At 42.4% G+C, this 20,535-nt stretch overlaps 2 protein-coding genes across 14 annotated transcripts in view; one reads left to right on the top strand and one right to left on the bottom strand.

Annotated features, from left to right (window-relative positions):
• Window positions 1-1,832, bottom strand: part of GTF2H1 (general transcription factor IIH subunit 1) — a 40,003-nt gene extending 38,171 nt beyond the window's left edge. Inside the window, exon 1 of the mRNA XM_050955815.1 lies at window positions 1,686-1,832. The gene's annotated coding sequence lies outside the window, so the exon portion shown is untranslated. The remainder of the gene's footprint in view (window positions 1-1,685) is intronic.
• A 192-nt stretch (window positions 1,833-2,024) lies between these two features.
• The window catches only part of LOC127052281 (serum amyloid A-5 protein-like), a 63,082-nt gene continuing 44,571 nt past the window's right edge, over window positions 2,025-20,535 (top strand). For 9 of the 13 annotated variants that reach the window (XR_007774715.1, XR_007774714.1, XM_050955797.1 and 6 more), the window contains exons 1-11: window positions 2,332-2,399; window positions 4,485-4,657; window positions 5,696-5,806; window positions 8,338-8,402; window positions 9,578-9,770; window positions 13,397-13,530; window positions 14,340-14,555; window positions 16,715-16,786; window positions 17,378-17,466; window positions 18,684-18,862; window positions 19,122-19,280. Coding sequence is in view for 11 of the 13 variants with exons in the window: in XM_050955797.1 (XP_050811754.1) it covers window positions 4,550-4,657; window positions 5,696-5,806; window positions 8,338-8,402; window positions 9,578-9,770; window positions 13,397-13,530; window positions 14,340-14,555; window positions 16,715-16,786; window positions 17,378-17,466; window positions 18,684-18,862; window positions 19,122-19,280 (1,326 nt within the window). In the remaining 2 variants the exon portion in view is untranslated. Of the gene's footprint in view, window positions 2,178-2,331; window positions 2,400-2,482; window positions 3,184-4,484; window positions 4,658-5,695; window positions 5,807-8,337; window positions 8,403-9,577; window positions 9,771-13,396; window positions 13,531-14,339; window positions 14,556-16,714; window positions 16,787-17,377; window positions 17,467-18,683; window positions 18,863-19,121; window positions 19,281-20,535 lie in introns of those variants that run through there. The other 4 variants (XM_050955798.1, XM_050955802.1, XM_050955799.1 and 1 more) reach the window with 4 other exon arrangements.

The raw sequence follows: 20,535 nt of genomic DNA on the forward strand, positions 1-20,535 counted from the left end.
CCTCTCACCCATGGATCGCTTTGGCAAGGGGGGTTTGGACAGATAAGAGATGCCACTAGTATCCCTGTTAATAGTCCTGATCTGTCTGAGACAAAAATGGGTTTTGAAATGGTTCTAGGCTTCTGTGACAGGTAGACAAGAAAGAGTGCTCATCTGTCATTTTACTGTAAGGAAGGGTAGAGAGCTACAAGTTGTTCTGATTAGACAAGCAAGATAACAAGCTGAAGAACTCCGGAACTTATGTTTTGGGCCTGTATACACAAGAAGTCTGGACCCCAGCATGGTTAGAAGCATCTGAAGTCTAATGTAGTATTTTAGTTGCAGTAAGACTAGAAGAAACAACATATTACTTGCTTAATCGAGAGAGAAAACTAAGATGTGAATGCATGGCAGATGTCACCTCTTCTTAAATCTGTGGAATTTTCTTTTAGATTTTGGAAAAAGGAGAGTGATGCTATTATTTCTTTGCCTTTAAATTACTTCGTATATAGAGGCCTATGGGCTGTAATCTCCAGCTAAGTTTTCCAATATCAAACCTCTGAATCTTGAAGTTTCATTTCAGCTACAGTTTCAATGTCACAAGTGAAAGGAATACTGTAGTTTCCTGCCTTCTTTGGTACTTCTCACTATCTTAGATTTTATGGAAAGATAGCAATGCTGAAGGATGGACAACTACTGATGACATTTCCATCTCTCCCCTTCCTTAACCTTTTGTTTCAGAACTTCATCTTATCCCTCCCTTTCCCAAGTTTCAGTGTCTCATGTATACACCAAGCAGAAAAAGATCACCCAATCTGTTGATGCCATCTATGCTCCTGCACAATAGTGCTTTTATCAGCACTGGCAGCATAGCGTATTGGAGTGGTGAACAGACTCCACTGTGCTAGTAGCAGCACAGCACACTGAGATGTGAGCAGACCCATGTCAGTCAAAACACAGGGTAACAAGGTCTAAAAGGGGATGCTGATTCTTTTTAAAAAAATGGGGTGCGGGGAGAGAGAGAGGAGGCAGAGGTTCAGAAGTCCACCTGTATAAAGCAGCTTGCATGATCAAGGTATATATTGTAGCGAAGCCCATGACTATCTGAGCTGGGTTCCAACCAGACCATCAGGCATCAAATCCTGATCATTACACAATGGCATTTTTTTATCTTTAACAAACACACGAGCAGGACCTTACTTTTACCTCATTTGAAAGGGCACTGTCAGCAGGGCAACATTCCCTCATGTTATGCACTGCTGGATCAGTCCCACCTCAGAGGGAGGAACATGTAACCTACAAGCCCCTGGGTCCCCTCCCATCCAGTCTGCCCTGTCATTCCTTCAACCCGGCTGCACCCCCTCCCCCACGCCGGAGCACACTGTGTGTATTAATAAAGCCGCCTCTTTCCCTGTCCGCATTCCGCTCAGCGACCAAGACAGGACAAGCCGAGCTGCCCTCGCCCGGCGATAGCTGGGGAGCCCGGAGCAGCGGGGGCCGGGGGCGATCGGAACGCGCTGTGCTCTTGGGCTGTCAACGCCGGCTCGCAGGGCTGGGTGCCTCGCTCCCCGCCAGGAGCCCGCACAGGGCCTCCGGCCCAGCACACCCCCTCCCCCATGGGCCCCCGCCCGGGGAGCAGCCGCCGCCCCCCGCTGTCCGTCTCCCCGAAACTCCGCCGAGCCCCTGGACATCGTCCAGATTCCTACCGTGCGGGCAGCTGCTCAGGCCCCAGGCCGCCGCCGGGTACGGACGCGGCGGGATGAGGGGCGGGTGGCGCTGGGCACTAAGTCCAGCCGTTGCCGGTGCCGCTACTAGGGGGGTCTCGCCGCCTCCTGGTCCATGGGGAGGCCAGTGAGCTGGGCAGCAAGGGCACGTGACCGGAAGTAGCTAAAGTCCCGCGACGCACCGAGGGAGACCGGGTCACGTGACGGGGGAGACTGGTGTCGCCATGACAGCTCCCGGTCACATGACAGGTTCTTCCCGCCACCATAACGCTCCAAGATCACGTGATGGCTTCTCCCTCTCTCCCCCCCTTCCGTCGCCATGACAGTGCGCGGGAGGGGGGTGATGACAGGGTACCAACAGCGCGGCCGCCACCGTCCGGCCCTTCCCATCCCGGTCACCCGGCCGCGAAGACCGAGGAGTCCGGCTCCTTCCCTTTCGTTCCGTCTGTTAGGTCCCGTCTGTTCCGCTCCGGGGTACCGCGGCGCTGAGGGGGGGGCGGGGACTTCCCTAGGCAACCGCCCGAGGGGGGAGGGGTGAAAAGAGCGTAGCCGTCACGTGACCTGGGTTAGCTGTGTGCGTGTGACGCACTTTTTTGCGGGCTCGCGCGAGGTAACGTGTGTCAGGTGGCCAGGGGAAGGATCACGTGCCGGGGGGGCGGGGCTGTAGAAGCAGCTGACGAGTTTGGAGTTCGGTGAGTGAGTGTCAGCGCGGGGAGATGGGCAGGGGGCCAGGAGGCGGGTGGGGGGCAGCAGCAGTAGCAGCGCTGAGGACCGAGCAGGGTGCAGTGGGCGGGTCCCAGCCGTTTCCTGCCATTCTGTCCCCAGGTTTGACTGACGCCCAGCTCCCCTGCCTGGGCAGTGTTGGCTCTCGCAGGGACTGCCGTGTTGCCCTGCAGCCTCTGGGTGCCACAGCTGGCGCTCCCACGCCAGCAAACCCCAGCGGGCGAGAGCCACCCTCTGCAGACTGAGAGCCTGAACTTGGAAATAGCTTCTCGGTTTCCCGTCCTGGCGGTTCCGCGTTGTTGTTGCTAGTATGAGTGGCAGCAGGGAGAATCTCCCCAAGCAGCTCCTGGCCCTGTTGCCCAAAGTGCTTGCAATCTGACCTTAAAAGTGAACGTACAAATGGGTGAAACATACGCGCGGGGAAGAAGGTGACCTCAGTTGACCTGAATTGACCTGAGTCTGCAGACAGACAGCGCTAGTGGCACTGTTGCTCCTTGGGAAAGCCATGGGCTGACTCTTGTATTTAGGTTCCTGTGGCAGCAATGAAGGAACATGAATGTCAGTTTCAATTACAGTTTAAGGAAACGGTGGGTGGTAGACATGAGTACTGGAGGTATCCTCGGAGGAGCTACAAAAAAAGTTGGGGAGCTCCCCACCCCTTTCTCAGAAGAGCCTGAAGGAGGGGAGGAATGGCAAAGCCCCTTCCAACAATTGTCAAAAGCTTATGGCAGATGGGAGAAAAATTATCCTTTTCCAGGTGTGGATGGTGTGATTTGTTCAATCTGCTACTGTATGTACTAGAGTGGGATTAGAGTTATTTTGTTTATTAGGCAAAATCTCCCCTAAAATGTGTGAACTGCAACAGATGTCATAGTCTGTAACCACTAGAGATGCTCCCCTCCATATCTTGGAACAGACCCAAGAATTTCAGGAGTCCCAGTGTTTCTTTGCTGTCAGCAAATATCTTTGCAACTCACTGTCAAAGTATGTCTTATCCTTCTAGTGGCTGGTCCTCAGCAAATAACAGTCTGCTGCTACTGCCAGTTAAGTGGTAGAAGTCTGTGCTGTGGATCTAAAAATGCCCGCCCTCCCAGTGACTCTAATGACATGTAGCATGTTTGGATGGTGGTGTGCAGGAAATAATGCATGGAACCCCAAACGGATGGATTAAGTTAAAAATATTGAATAGCTATCCCACTCAATGCATGAATGATGGGTCCTGTTGAAACTGTTATATGTAGTTAGGGTGTATCATAGTGCACATGCACAAGGAGGCTGAGTTAAGATTGAATGGACTACTTTAATTTTGGTATTTGTTAACCTTTGAGTCTTAATATTGTAATGTTCATATTTTAACAACATTTTATATGTAATATCAATTTTAAGTGTGCCAATGCAGCAATTTACACTGGTTTAGCCAGATTGATCTTGAAAATTGATTTTTAGCTGAATCAATGCAGTTTTAGTCTTTGGGCAGGGCCTAGATTGCACAGGAGACTGTAAATCCATCAGATGTTTACTTTTAGGAATAACCAAATTGTAGCTTATCAAACAGACTAACATTTCTTAAATTAATTTCAACGTAAGTTCATAGACAAAACAAACTAGGGACCTACCCTTGCAGTTGGATCCATGTAGGAGGATCCTTATGCTTGTATGGATCCAGTTGCAGGATCAAGTCTGTGGCCTGTTAGACACCCACCCTTTGTATCTTTATGAGCAGTCTTAAGTCTTTGTCTGCATTAAGAAATGTTTCCTTGTATAGCTATTCCAGCAAATCCTCCTTGTGTAGGCAAAGTTTATACCAGCAAAAGTTTTCTTTTTCCGGTATAGCTTATACCAGTTCTCTGAACAAAATAAGCTGTACTCATATACCTGTGTTTGCTGTCAGGCTATATTGGGTTAGGGGTGTTTCCCTCCTCCCCCGTCTCCTAAGTGACATAGCTATGTGAGCATACTTTTAGGTGTAGACTAGGTCTTAAAGAACAAAGGTGGGGCTAGAAAGTAAATTGTAATTGATCAAAAAAGGGATTACATTCTTAAATTTAACTTCTACAGGTACAGCTAGAAGCTGAAGTAAATAATGCACGAATGATTGAGTATTGCCAGGCTTTCTTAACTCAATGACATCTGTGCCAATGATACCAGAATCTTACAGCCATGTATTGGCAGAACTTGAGTGTTTGGATCCATTGCTTTCTGCACTCAGATTGGATTCTAGTCGTTTGAAGGTAAGTTTGGTTCATGCTTGTTGCATTTACTATGTTGTTGTTTCTTTTTTTTCCAGACACAGAAGTGAATATTTTTGTCATGCTTACAGCATGATGAATGACTGCATAGAATTACTTTGGTTTGTATAGCTCTAGATTAGAAGCTATTGTGCAATTTGCAGATTGTGACTTGGTATTTGCTACTTAAAGCTTGGGTGCAGTTTTATTACTGTCAGCTGCATGATCGAGAGCAGTGGCTTCTTGGAAGCACACTTAAGAGCAGTGTAGAACAAACGACGATGGATTTTCTCTTGTCTATCATGAAATACATAGAAAAATCTTGCATGTTATCATTAAAAATGTTGCTTGCCCATTCTTAAAGTCAAAATAATTTGCTATTTAATTCTGTTTTTGAGGCACATTATGAATATAAGGAACTTTGAGACTAGGTCAGTCAGTTGCAGGAAAAATGCAATATTTAACCCGAAAGCCTATAAGAGCTTGGTCACTTAATTTGAATTAAAACATTTTGTATTATGATTTCTGGTTTATTTTTTTGGTCATCCCCTGAAATTTGATGGTTGACTAAACTTTAAGTGGATGCTACCTTACTCCAATGGACAACTTCATAAATCAAAGTATAGAACAGTGTGCTGTGCTTATTGAGTATGATGGCAGATCCATCAAAAGAAAATAACTTTTGCCCTTGTTTAAAATATATAGTTTAACAAGGTTTAAAGCCCAAACAGCTTATGGAAGAACCTGAATTTGTCTTTTTCTGTGTCCTTTATCACTAAAGATATTTGTAGGAAAACAGTCTTCAAGAGTTTGTTTGCTTTTGCTGTCCACTCCCCTTTTAGAATGCACTGGTTGCACTTCTCTGACAGCCCGGCCTTGCTGTTGCATACCGTGGGGGTGGGGGATGAACGGTAGGCATAGACTGGATTCTTTGTCAAAGCTTTTGTTTTTAACAAATAAAGGACAAATATGAGATGCCATTGTCAGTGATACCTACATTTATTTAAGTAGCTACAGTGTCCTGTGTCATAATTCTTTCAGTGCACATGTATAGCTGTGTCTCGGAAATGGCTGGCTCTAGGCAGTTCAGGAGGGGGATTAAATCTGATTCAAAAAGAAGGCTGGAAACAGAGGCTGTTCCTCACTCATAAGGTAAGGTTAGAATTGTGCAAAATCCTCAGGGAAGGGCAATATTTCAATGGCAGAAGTGGGGAAATGGTATCTTCATGTTAAAGTCCCAGAAATGTACAGCCCATTGAACCATCCAAATAAGCTGAATTTTCTGACTACTTAGTGTTTGAATAGAGAGGTGGTTGTTTGCAAAAATAGTGCTTTGCAAAGTGGGGGGGGTTGAAGGAGGAGTAGCCTGAAACACAGTCTATGCAGTTGTTCTCCAGACTCATATCTTACCTTTTAAAAAATAAGTCTCTCTCTCTCTATGTTCAAAAGGAAAATCTTCAAAATGGGAAGTCAGCATAACCAGTTTGGAGTGTCTGTCTAAATTTACAGCAAACCCGAAACAATAACAGGCTGTGAATTGCCTCAGTCATTTCAGCAGGTGCTAACTCAAATGCCAATGATGATTCTCTAAATATTAACACTGTTAGCTATTACTAAGGCTGTGAGTTTGTCACCGAAGTTACAGATTCTGTAACTTCTGCAGTGACTGGTGTGGCTGGCTCCAGGCCATCGCAGGCCAATCACACCAGCCTCTGCTGGGGCAGTCTTGGGCCATCACAGGAGGAATTTGGGTAGCAGGCTCAGGGCTGGGCCTCTGCCTCTGCCCCGGCAGCTCTCATTGGCCGCTGTTCCTAACCAATGGGATCTGCAGAGCTGGCAGCATGCAGAGCTAGGAGCTTAGGGAGGGACATGTCATTGCATTCCAGAAGCTAGGTAGGGAGCCTGCCAGCCTCCTCAGCCCCCTCCCCAGCACCAGTGGAAGTCCCAGGCTCCTCACCATTTGTGGTGTTCCCCCCCCCCCCACTCCCGGACCATGCCCCCAGCACTTGTGGCGTCCCCCCGGACTGCTCCCTTAGCACGTGTATTTGTGGCACTCTCCAGACCACCTCCCCGCCTCAGCATCCATGACACTCCCAATATTTAGTCAGGAGTATAGTACGAGTCATGAACAGGTCACAGGCAGTGAATTTTTGTTTATTGCCCCTGACTTGTCCATGACTTTTAATAAAATATTCATAACTAAAACGTAGCCTTAGCTGTTAAACTGCTCAATGCACGTAAAACAGGAAAGGAAGTATATTATGAAGATCTATTCTAGTGTTCCCCAAAGTTGGTGGCATGTGCAAAGGACTAACTTGGGCTGGAGGAAGTGTTGAAAGTATATAAATTAAAGTTTTAAAGGCTTGTTGGCTTTTAACAACATGTGCTAAGGTTGGAGACAGGGAGTGATGGATTTAATTTTCCTATGGGGAGGAATGGGGCTCTGCTTTCAAAAAGCTGAGACTGTGTTATACTAATAATGAAGTGATTGCATATCAAATGGTCTGTTTCATTTTTCACTGTTGTGGGGGGGATGATGGATGAATAAAGGTTTTATTTATTTACAAGTCTTGGTTTCTAAAGTACAGAATTAATACTGCTGTGATGCAAGTGATGTGCTCAGTAAAGCTCCTTGTCAACCAAATGATTTGGAGGCACCTCTATTAGTGTTCTGTTGTCTTCTTGTAAATGTGTCTCCTTGTCTTTCACTTGTCCAAGTGCTAACACCGTGCTTTCCTTAAACAGACATAATTTGGGAGAATTTTTTTTAGATATAATTATGCCTTTATGCGTATCCTTGTGTATTTTATGCCAGGATTTACCCTTTATTTGGTTACTTTTCAAAGTACACCTTAAAACTCGAGTCGTGTATAATTCTTTAAAAATATAACCACAAATTTCCAGTTAGCTCAAGGGCCACATGGAAGATCCTCTTTGTTACTGGAAGCACAGAGTGAAGTGGATGCCGTCTAATACCGATTGGTATACTTAACTTCCACTTGCAGGGGACTGTCTGTCTTTTTCGCTGTGCTAAAATAGGCTGTCAGTTGGGCTTGGTTGCACTGAGGATTGGTAATTCGTTATGAGCCTTTTGTGTTGAGTTAGTCAGTTTAGAATTCAATCCAGAACAATAGCGATCAGATATCTTTACAGTCTAACAATGGTTAATTGAAACCACAAACTCATTTTGGTTCCTTGTGCATCGCTGTTTGTATTCTCAAAGCAGCCCTCATCACTGGAAGAATTTGAATGGGTTTGAACAGTGAACCATTGTTATTCATGGAGCTGGTTCCTTTAGTCCAGAATTTAAGATGTTGTGTGGTCTGTGTCAGATGAAGTAATTTTCTTTGCCACTACCTATGTTCCTCTTCAATGAATAAACACAGGGCTTCAGTCTCCAGGACTGTCAGTTGGACATCTTTCAGAACCAGGAAGTTCCACTTAAAAAAAAAAAAAAGTGATGAGAAGGCAAAGAATCCAAGAGCCCTTGAAGCTGCTATGTAGACTGACTTTCATCTCTTGTTGTAGCTCTCGGGTAGAGGATAAGAACTGTGTATAACTAAAGGTAGTAATGAAAGCTAAGAACTGTGTATAACTAAACGTAGTAATGAAAGCTAACTTTCCAAGTGACTACGCTTGGAACTGCAGTCACTTCATCACTTGGCTGGTCTTTCTTGCATCAGGAAGGTGCCATTTCCCGGGTTGCCTGTTGTTTACATGATGAAGATTATGTTGCTGTTGCCACCAGGTGAGAAATTTGATTTAATTAAGTTTCCCCTTCCTGCCCCAAGGCTATAACGCAACTTCTCTGGTGGAGTGTATTCCCCAATATCCATGTTGGTCAATTTCCCTGTTAGCTAAGGCCTGAGACTCAGAGACTCATAGACTTTAGGGTCAGAAGGGACCATTATGATCATCTAGTCTGACCTCCTGCACAATGCAGGCTTCAGAATCTCACCCACCCACTCCTGTAAGAAACCCCTAACCTACGTCTGAGTTATTGAAGTCCTCAAATTGTGGTTTGAAGACCTCAAGCTGCAGAGAATCCTCCAGCAAGTGACCTGTGCCCCATGCTGCAGAGGAAGGCAAAAAACCTCCAGAGCCTCTGCCAATCTGCCCTGGAGGAAAATTCCTTCCTGACCCCAAATATGGCCATCACTAAATCCTGAGCATGTGGGCAAGACTCACCAGCCAGCACCCAGAAAAGAATTCTCTGTAGTAACTAACATCCCATCACAGACCATTGGGCATATTTACATGCTAATAATCAAAGATCAATTGCCAAATTAATTGCCAAAATTAGGCTATACCATCCCCTCCATAAACTTATCAAGCTTAGTCTTGAAGCCAGATATGTCTTTTGCCCCCAGTGCTCCCCTTGGAAGGCTGTTCCAGAACCTCACTCCTCTAGTGGGAGTTGTTCCAACTCATACACTAGCTGATCTAATGCAATTACAAGTAAATATGGAAAGCTGCTATTTTGCAGACATTTCAGTGGCATGTGAAACTGTGTTCGCTGACCTGATAAAGCGAAATGGGTTAACTAAAACATTTATATGTTGAAATTCCAGTTAGTTACATTTATTTAACTCTCAACTGCCACCTTTATTGGCAGTTTCAGAACAGAGGCCCAGGTTTGAGTGAGCCACCCTCCAAGTCAGGACTGATGTACATTGGGAGGTTGGTGTGTGGAAGCTTGTATTGTGCTTATCTTTGGATAAATGTAGCACTTCGTTTTTCAGAATTGTCAGCCTCTCACTTTTTATATGCCCAGCATTCAAACACAACTTATTATATTAAAATGTATTCTTTGTTTAGCTTGCCTCTTTCTTGAAAGCAGCACTTCTTTGCTACTGGTATAAATGATTTGTCACTTTCAAAAGATCCGTTCTCTTCAAAATGTTTATCTGCTAACTATTACAGTCAAGGCCTTGTAGTGGTCTGGCAACTCAATCAGGAGCGTCGTGGAAAGCCAGAGCGGATTTATGTTTCCACTGAGCACAAAGGCAAAAAAGTCACATCTCTTTGTTGGGATACAGCCACACTTCGAGTTTTTGTAGGAGATCATGTGGGAAAAGTGTCTGCTATCAAGATTAATACATCCAAACAAGGGAAGGTAAAATATTACCCATTTTCTTTGCAATGAGAGGAGATTCTAACAGACAGAGACACAAATTCAGTGTGTCCATATTTGTTAGTAAAATCAGGATGAGGGAAAGAATTCACTAGCAAATTAAGTTCTGCTCATTTTAGTGACTAGTCAGGAGTGATGAACTAGATACTTATATAAATGTTTGCTTAAAATCTTGACTGTGTACATAGCTAGTCCAGCAAGTGGCAATATAATGTAAATATTCTAAAATATATTAGCATTCAATTTGGAGGTACGATTTACCATTTTTAACAGACATTGAGTTCAGGAAGGATTGTTTTGCACAGTGATGCAATTTTCTTTTGGAAGTCTGAGTGCAAATCCACAATTTCTGTCTTGATGGTTACTTTAAATAGTCTTAAGTAATCAAAATATAGATACACCACTTCTGCTTAATTGTAGAATGAGTCCAACACCGTACAGGATGATATTAAGTTATTGTCTGCACTTACGGCGACGCATAGAATACAGGCACTGCACACCCAGCTAGCATAGGTATAAATAGCTGTGTAAACATGACTTAGGTGAGTAGAGTAAAGTGTCCTCCATTGCTAAACACATGAGTATATACTCAGGAGCGACCCCAGGGATTTTGGCACCCTAGGTGCAGGGCCGGCTCTAGCCATTTCGCCGCCCCACGCCCGGCGGCACACCGCGGGGGGCGCTCTGCCGCTTGCTGGTCCCGTGGCTCTGGTGGACCTGCCACAGGTGTCCCTGCGGAGGGCAGCTGGTCCTGCGGCTCCGGTGGACCTGCCGCAAGCTTCCCTGCAGATGCTCCACCAGAGCCGTGGGACCAGCGGACCCTCCGCAGGCACGTCTGCGGGAGGTCCACTGAAGCAGCCTGCCGCCCCCCCAAATCCTGGCGCCCTAGGTGACTGCCTAGGTCACCTAAATGGAAGTGCCGGCCCTGTATATACTCTACATAGCTTTCTACATGCTCAGACGTTGCCTGCTATGTCTACACTGCTGTTTTTAACAGTGTAGTGTCCTGCTGCCAGAGTCCATTCCTTGCCACAGAGAGAGGCTCTGGCAGTGGAGAGGCAGCAGGGAAACACTCCAGCAGCTCCCCCACACCAGAGACTTTCCTCGCTGTGTCCCCTTGCCAGAGGTTTTTAGTGCCATGTCTAGCTACACACTTCAGTGACAAGTGTGAATGCAGCCCTCTTTCACTGTGGCATGTAGTTACATGTGTATTGCCTGTACTCTACACTCTGCCGTAAGTGTAGACAAGACAAAAAACACTTTGTCACAGTCCTGGCTGAGCTACTCCCACTGGATTCTTGGCAGACAGCTGTGTTTGTACCCACACCCTGGATCCATGTGCTGCTAATCTCTGGATAGGCTTCTGGTTTCTCGGGCACACTTCCCAGGCATGAACTCTCTGATGTCACTTATGGGGAATGGGACCTTGTGGGTGAGCTGCCTTGGACTCCAGGATCAATGCTGACTCCCCAAACCCTCCAGTCTTCCCAATAGCTAAAGTGCATCTTCCCCAGAGCTCCATTCTTATGAGTATTCTGGTTCATCGTTTAATCCTTTAGGGACACATGAAGTTAAAGCAAGTAATGCACAAGGACTTTCTAAACTAGTTATGCTTTATTCATAAATCACAAGCGATAAACAGATATAGGCAAAATTAAATACCTTTACGAAATTCCCTCCCTCAGATGCTCATGCCGAGAGGTGTTCGAATTTTGGTTAGTGCATTCAGGGTCCTAGGACCTCCTCTCCTCTCCTGACAATCTAGCCACCTTGTTCTGTTCAGTGAGAGAACTACTCAGAGCACACTATATCCATTTATAACTTTCCAGTTCCTCTGCCATGTTACTCTCCTAGTCAGCCTCAAATCCTCCCTCAGGTGATTAAGATCCATAGTCGGGTGTGCTGATGCTTGGTTACTGCCTGTCCGAAGTCCAGACTGAAAATGCTAGTTTCTTGCAACACAGCCTCCCCATAGAGGTAACTGTTATGGCCAAGGTAGACCTGTTAAAATGTTAATAACTCTTGATGTTCCCGGCATAGATGTCTAGTTATGATTTGTACCACGTATAATACAGTCCCTGTTATCAAATGGCTGGTTCAGTATACACTGAGGCTTTCCGTAGTACAGCAATTCCATAATATGAACCAGAATTCATAAGTTTTGCAAAAGAAAGGTCCCAAATCATGTCACAGTTCCACAGTTAAACATGTTACCAGAACAACTGCAAAAAAGAGCAAAACTGGAACTGAAAATTATAGGAAAGTGGAAGTTCTGGTTTTGAGGTTCATATCATGTCAGATCTGAACAATACCTTTAGCCTTAAATCTGCAAAGTACTTTTAGAAAACCGGCTTCTATCTTTTGTGCTATGTTATAATTAGGGCTTCTGATTGTCAGGGTGTTTTATATAAAAAATCATGGAGCAGTTGCGAAGCCTGTGACTTTTACTAACTTTATTATGACTGCTCTGTGATTCTTGAGAAAATATGCCCTGACAAATGAGGGGGCACCGACCATCTGCAGCAACACCCTCTGCTCTGACACCACAACCCTAATCCTAGCCTGGGAAGAGAGGGGGCTTCAGAGCAAGCCCAGCCTGCACTCATCTCTAGCACAGGGAGCTATGGCCTGTCTACATTAGAAAAATTTAACAAACTCTCCACTTGTGCTACTACTAGTTCAGCTGCATCAATGTTGTCATGAGTGAGAGCCCAGGTGTGTGTTACTTGATGTATGTCCCACAGTCCATGCAAGTCATCTATGAGAATTATTTGGTGAATAGTATTTAGACAACATACTGCAGAGTTACGATGAAACTTGCTGGCATTTGTAGGTCACTTAAATTTGAAGCTAAGTTACTTTAGCTGATAACTTATTTCCTACGGGAATACACCTAAGGGAGACTATTGCTGGTTTAAAAGAAAATGTGCATTGCATGGGTAATAACACAGTTATATAGAAAGAGAACTTACTTTAAAAAAAAAAGTCAGAGAGGTCTATGATACACAACAATGTAGTATAAGTATACATTGATGGGGCAAAAAATTACAAGACACTATAAGCAAGGCTCCCATCTTGCCAACGCGTATGTGAATAACTGTAGGTATGTGTAAAAAGCGACAGAGTGTCCTGTGGCACCTTGTAGACTAACAGAAGTATTGGAGCATAAACTTCTGTGGGTGAATACCCACTACGTCAGACGCACGTGACTAAGTGGGTATTCACCCATGAAAGCTTATGCTCCAATACTTCTGTTAGTCTACAAGGTGCCACGGGAAACTCTGTTGCTTTTTACAGATCCAGACTAACACGGCTACCCCTCTGTATGTATGTCTGTGGGTAGTCCATTGAAATCTGCAGCGCTATTCACACGCATAAACATTCTCAAATCCAGGATCTTCATTTTAGAGGAAAAGTAATGATTTACATTATTGGATACAGGGCAGAGTTAAATTAATGTGAACAGCCACAAACAGCTTGAAGTTTGACATTTTCTGATCTTTGAGTGCAGCACTTTGCAACTGTAACTTTTTCTTAATGTTGTTTTTATGGAATATTATCAACATTGACCTAAGCCCAGTATGTGGTGTTTTTGTTTGTTCCTCTAGGCAGCAGCTGCTTTTGTGATGTTTCCAGTTCAGATTATAACCACTGTTGACTCCCGTGTAGTTCAGCTTGATTATTTGGATGGAAGACTGCTTATTTCTTCACTTACTCGCTCCTACTTGTGTGATACTGAGAGGTAAGTTATACACTAACTGCAAAAGTATCAAGACATCTCTTAAAGCTGGAAGCTGATTCAAATCAATCAGCTGAAAGATCATTCCTTTTTAGCAATTACATTTATCATTTGTAAATTTCATCACTTGAAATTATCATTTAGCTGGTCAGACATACTCATCATTGAAGAGACTTACTGGCATATTGTAGGCCAGATGTCATCCCTTAACAGTATTATCTTAATAGTATTAACGTAGTTCTTGGTTTTGCGTCTGATTTTAGGGGTTGGGTTTCATGGTTTTAAAATGAATTATAGCTTTTCTGAAGAGCTGCAAACTAAAGGCACAGTATTAAGTGTCTACACTGCACATACAGTTTAACGGACACCCTTAAACTTTGAGTTAAGCAGAGACCGCAAGGAAAATACTGGCCCTGCTGTGTAGACCCTAGTTAGATAGACCCAGTTGACTGGGCAAATAACATAGAAATGACTTTGATTGCTAAAGCAAAATAAATAGTAAAAATTAATGCAAAAAGGATGCAATGTCTTCATAAAGTACAAATTTAAAAATAACTGACTTGTATCAAGCAAACAGGTTTAAGTTTTGTTAATCTGCAACTATCATCACTCTATACTTTGAATTATAATGGTGAGATTTTTTAATTTAATTTATAAATAAACTTTACCATATCAAATACAAACTAAAATATTTTGGAAGCTTACAGTTATGAATGTTCCTTTGGTGGATACAGTCCTACAAGAAAATGTTAAAACAAAACAGAACCTGTTTTCTATATTGTCTAAATATATATATTTTTTCCTCCCACTAGAGAGAAATTCTGGAAAATTGGTAACAAAGAAAGAGATGGAGAATATGGTGCCTGTTTTTTCCCAGCTGGAAAGAGTTGTGGGAGCCAGCAGCCATTAATATATTGTGCACGTCCTGGGTCAAGGATGTGGGAAGTGAACTTTGAAGGGGAGGTGCTAAGTACCCATCAATTCAAACAGCTGCTCTCGTCGCCTCCTCTCCCGGTTATTACTCTAAGGTAGTGGTATTGATAGTAGTTAATGATAAATTGGGTTATGCTTTCATCCCATGACTCTTTCTGTGAAAGCTACTCTCTGAAAGTCACAAAATATAGTAATAAAAAGTCAAGTCATGAACAAATACTTCAGCTTGTCATGCAGCCTAGAGTTTTCATTTTGCAGCTCTCAGAAATATTTGTTCAGCTGTTCCTTATAGCATCCACTCACCCACCCACTTTCATCCAAAAGGTGTGTTCTTCTAAAAAGGAGGGGTGTGTGTGGGAGGGGGGGAAATCATCTGATTCATGACAAAAGTTCATGCTTAAGTAGTGACTAATGCAATGCTTGCCAATTCAATTAGAAGTAGTCAAATTTTATTACATATTTTAGGATTGGCAGTAGCTCTGTGCATGAGTGCTTTAAGAACTAATTTCTTTATTTTGTATTCAGTTTTGGCTTCCAATTAAATATAGGTGTAGCAAGTTATCGTCATATTTGATTACAGAAGTGAATTCACACTTTGACTCTTGGGTTACATTTTCCGTAGCAGAGATGCAATTTAAAGTTATAAATCTACAGTGTTGCCTTTGGATGCTCTAAAATCACTATTACTAAACACAGAGCTGTTAACTCACTACTGTTTGGTAACATGTTTGACTCTTTAGAATGGGTTAGGTTTGAGGTAAGGGTCATAGCTTTCTCAGAAATATTTCCAGTGTACTTTATACCTTTGGAAAATATAACTACCGTATATACTCATTCATAAGCTGATGTCCTTTAGTAAAAAAGGAAGCACCAGAGAAGGGGGTCGGCTTACGAATGGGTATAGAGAAGGAGAGGTGGGACACAGCCCTTCCCCACAACAGAGGGAGCCAGGAGAGGCAGCAGAGCCAGAAGGGAAGAGGCGGGGTCAGAGTCTCCCCACTTCTGGCCACGCTCCTCTCCCCCTAGCCTCCAAAGCAGCTGCATCTCCGGGGTTGGCAGGCTGCAGCTGTGCTGCCTGGCCCTGCCCCCCAGAGCAGGCTATGGCCGTGCTGCCCGGCCTGCCGGAGCACGCTGCGGCTGTGCCACCCGGCCTAACCTGCTGGAACATGCGGCCACGCCGCCCGGTCTGGCCCGCTGGAGCAGGCTGCAGGCGCACTGCCCAGCCTGCCGGAGCAGCTCCAACCAGGCCAAAGACATCCTCCTCAGATAAAGTGGGAAGGGATTGGATGGGATGGGGAGAGTGTGGGGGTCCCGGGCTAAAGGTGGGATCATGTGGGGGGTGGTTACAGGGGTTACTCCCCTGACTCCCAGCTTCTCCCCCCCCACCCCAAAAAAAAAATCCCCACCAGTTACTGTCCCAGTCCCTCAGGGTAAGCAACTGGTGCGCCGGGACACTCCGTGCCTGCGGACGCTGGAGGTAAATAAACCATTTCTGCCCACCAGTGGCTTATCCTGATGGCCCGGGAGCCAAAGTTTGCTGACTCTTGAATTATAGGGTCGGCTTATGAACAGGTTATAAAAAATTTCCATTTTTATTTATCCATCTTGTAGGGTTAGCTTATAAATGAACTGGCTTATGATCAAGTATATATGGTACATAATTATTTCATAGAATAATTATTTTTTTCTATATTTGTATTTTTAAATGTTTTTGGTTGAAAACTTCTAAACAAACTGATCTCTGATCTTTACTGTTTATTATCTTAACTGTTAAGGCAACTAGAGGTCTTGGGCTCCTGTTTTGAAATATCAGTCCTTCTGTAGTTTATGATGACCTCTTCCTTCCATGTTCATGGCAATTTAAGATGCCACTGAAAAACAATTACTGCTGTTAGTTAAAAGAATTATGCTAGTCCATCCACCCTGTATTAATTTTAGAGATAAATTGTAATATAGTCAAATTGTGACTTCAGTAAATATTGAAATTCCTAAGTATCCCACTTCAGTAATAGTAGGTCTTTTGCCAGTAAACTTTATTCATAAGTGACAATAATAACTAAAGCCTCAATCTTACAAACATGCCCATAGGTTTAGCTTTATACATATCACTTTTGTGGGACTAAGTACATGCTTAAAGTTAAGCACGCATATAAATGTTTACAGGACAGAGGGCTTAAATATTTTGCTAACGTGATGTGTTTTGTAATTCGAATGAATGATTGTCAATTGCCATTTAGATATTATATGTTTATAGGTTGGATCCTCAGTATAATACTTCCGCCTGCTCCCTCCAGTCTTTGTCTTTCCCAAAACTGTTATATTTGACGTAAGTATTTACCGGCGCTCTGCTTTATTAACACTATTCTTTGTGCTGGCTTTCATCACATCTGTTTAAATTAACGTCTTGCAAAGCCCATGAGCAGTAGTTTTGATTTGTTTATCCTCTTCTAACTATGCTCCAATTCCTCTTAACCCACTTCCCCCCCCAAAAAAAACCTGCAACCCCTGTTATCTAGTGAATTATTTTCAAAATCCTAATTACTTTTCTTTTCTTTAAGTTTCCAGGTCTGGCCAACAAAATATAAATTTGTACTAACTTTCAGCATTTCCACTAAACGCATTTTTTTTACAGGTTCACGGTTTCATGTAAATCTGCAAACCTTCTCCAAAAGTCAGTTGTTTTTTTTTAAATACTTTTTTTTAACTGTATACGGCCTTGGTAAAAGACTATAGAAAACAGAGATGTTAGGTCAGGAGGCTGTGTCTTAAAGTTCAGATCTTGTTCTCTAAATAAAAAAAATCAACAGATTGATTAAATACACTATTATATGAAGTACTCTGGCAAGAGAATTTCTTTCCAAAATGAGTACATTAAAACTTCTTGAAATAATGCTTAATATTTTTTCTTTGCTTACAGCGAGCATTGTGTTATGACGTGGACAGAAAGAGGCATTTATGTCTTCATTCCTCAGAATGTTCAAGTTTTACTTTGGAGTGAAGTAAAAGGTGAACTTTAACGAACTTAGGTTTTTGCTACATTGTTCATTATGTTTTGTCTCTCCTGACTCTGTACTTACAATTTCCGTTTCCACAAGGGGGTTAAATAACATTCACTAATAACTTTCTAGTTAATCATCAGCAATTTATGAGACAAATTTTTGATTATTAAAAAAAGAAACCCTTTGAAAACTAATCTTCACAAATTACTTGTTCGGATGCTTGTGAAATAAAGGTAGTAGGGGACAGTATATTGACTCTCAAATAAAATGGCCCAATGTGATTAAATGAAACATCATAAATATTGTGGTTTCCTTTCCTTGCTTCTCCTTATTCCATTTTATTATCTTTCAAAAAAATCTGATGTGGATCTGACCCTAACAGATTAGGAGACTTTTGTATAGTGTTCTTCTCAATTGTGTTTACATTCTTCAATTTAGACAACTGCCGTGTTACACAGAAGGACTAATAAATGTCAAATGCTTATGTGGGTACTGTCTTGGTCCTGGAACTGTTCTAAAGGTATTTAACTGCACTCTTGATATTAGCAGTTCAAAATACCACTGTTATGGAGCATTTGCACATTTAGTGTTTCTTGTACATCCAAAGTAATTAAATCTGTAACAAGCAACTAATTAATTTCAAATAATTGGACACTTGTCATTGTGCTATGTAGTCTCTGCATTTTTTTCAAAGAAAAAACATGTACATAATGTGTAATTAAATATTTCCAGGTAACTCGGCAAAGGTCAAAGGACTCATCGATTTTAATTGTATGCAATGGTAATTATATGCTAACATAGTGCCACCTAATTGTTATCCCATATTCTACTTGTGTATTTCAGGAATGGAAATTTGTTGTAATCATTAGTAGGCAGATTGAAAAGTACAAACTATTTCCAATGTGGTTATGGCTGTGTCGATCCCAAGATATTAGAAACATAAGGTGGCTGAGGTAATGTCTTTTGTTGAGCCAACTTCTGTTGGTGAGAGAGAGAAGCTTTTGAGCTTACACAGAGCTCTTTTTCAGATCTGAGGAACTTACTCAGAATGTCACACTAAATCTGTTGTACATTGTATTGGTCCAGTACAGAATTTGGACCAATAAAAGACATTACCTCACCCATTTTCTCTTTCTAAATTGTTTCAAGTTTTCCCAGAAATGGAAAGGAATACTGATAAGTACATTCATCCCTAAGACCTTTCTGCTCATCTGTTTTATATAGATATCCAGGATATAGCAGTGTACAGAAATGAGTTGTTCTGTCTGCATACGAATGGAAAAGTCTCGCGCTTCTCTCTTCTGCTAGTGGAGCGTTGTGTAGAACGTCTGCTAAGAAGAGGTTTCTGGAGCCTTGCGGCCAGAGTCTGCTATCTCTTCCAGAACTCTATTATTTCCTGCAGAGTAAGTTAGGACCTCTTCCCACTTCTGTACTACATCTATTCAGTTAAGTCCTTTTGCCCTAAACCAAATCCTGTAAAACTCGCACTTTGGATTATGGAGCTTTTTGTCATGTTGACATGTAATTGTAGAACTAATCAGCAATTAGTCCTTTATTAGAAAACTTAGCCTATAATTGCATGGGTAGTAAATTAAAACCAGTTGTTATGTTTCATATGAGCATTAAGAATATTAACAAACCTCTTGCATTTTGTATTATTAGGCAAGAAAATTTTTACCTCTAGACAAACTAGAGCACTTGAAATCGCAGCTGGACCTCTCAACCCAAAGTGATGTCATTAGCCAACTGGAAGAATTGATATCAAAGCTGGAACCTTTAGATTCTGCATGCAGCAGTAGAAGGAGCAGTATTTCATCACATGTAGGTGTATATAAAGTTGAATTTTTTTCCCTAATTCAGTTCTTCCTCAGTTTGTTATAAGCTTGTCCATTGCCATCTGTGACTGTGGTTGCTGGAGGGACTATACTAAAAGGTCGATCAGGGCAAACTGCAAAGAATAGGGCAGACAATCCCCAAAACAGGTGGTTTATTTTAATAATTAGATTCACCAGGCCAGCAACGAAACAGCTTCTGTAATGCCTTACTGGTTCCCTTTAAGCAATCCAGCCTTTGGCTCCCACCCAGACAGCCAAGTCTATATGATGAGGGATTATTTAAAACCTTATTCACCATATATAAAGTCCTGCTGATCCCAAGGGATCAATTCTTAACTAATCTAAGATTTATTTTAAAAGAAAAGAGAATTACTGTGGTTAAAAATCATTAGATGTACAGATATGAGTGTAGTTCTTAGTTCAGTTTCATAGTAGAGATGGTGAGGATGCTGATTTGTAAAAGTCCTTCCTGAATCAGTTCAGTAGGCTATAGTCCAATAGGCAGTCAATGTATAGAGTGTGTTCAAACTCTTCCATGAGAACTTGCATGGATAATTCAGGGTACACCTGGAGACCTCAGTCTTGTGACTTGAAGTTCCCCCATTAAAGTTTAAGCAGATCTGAGATAGTAAGGATCAGGCCCGAGTCCTTTATAGCTGAAGCTCAGCAGATAAGTCTCTTGACAGCAAATGATCACAGCAGGGCCTTCCTGGATGAAGAATAGGCAGTGTATATTGTTGCTTTGAAGCTAAACTTCTATTTCCTGTGTAAACACAGATAAACTAGCTGCTTTGATTAGCATATTGCAAATTACCCATTCAAATGGTTCATAGGTAGTGTACTACAAACTTCAAAGAGAAATAAAGACAATGATATTATTAGACCACAAGTCTCATCTAAATGTTAATATCCCTTTTTGATCTCTGAATCAATAGAATATAGTAATGAAACATTACAGAGAGGAACTGAAGTTTCGCATCTACAAGCTAATTAGATTACATTGGTAAACTTCTAATAAGATATAGGTAAACAGACAAATACAATTAATATCTGCTTCTAATTCTGTAACAATAGAGGTTTACATTTCAAGAACTCTGGTCTATTTAACATGGCTTTCTTAAATATATACAAGGGATGGTCCTGTTTACCATTTCAATAATATTCTAATATGTCCTTAAATGTTGATTTTGGATCAACCAGCCTGCTGGTTGCTTAACCCTCACTGGCTCAGTGTCACGTAA

Source organism: Gopherus flavomarginatus, chromosome 5 (assembly GCF_025201925.1).
Source record: "Gopherus flavomarginatus isolate rGopFla2 chromosome 5, rGopFla2.mat.asm, whole genome shotgun sequence".
Taxonomy (NCBI): Eukaryota; Metazoa; Chordata; order Testudines; family Testudinidae; genus Gopherus; species Gopherus flavomarginatus.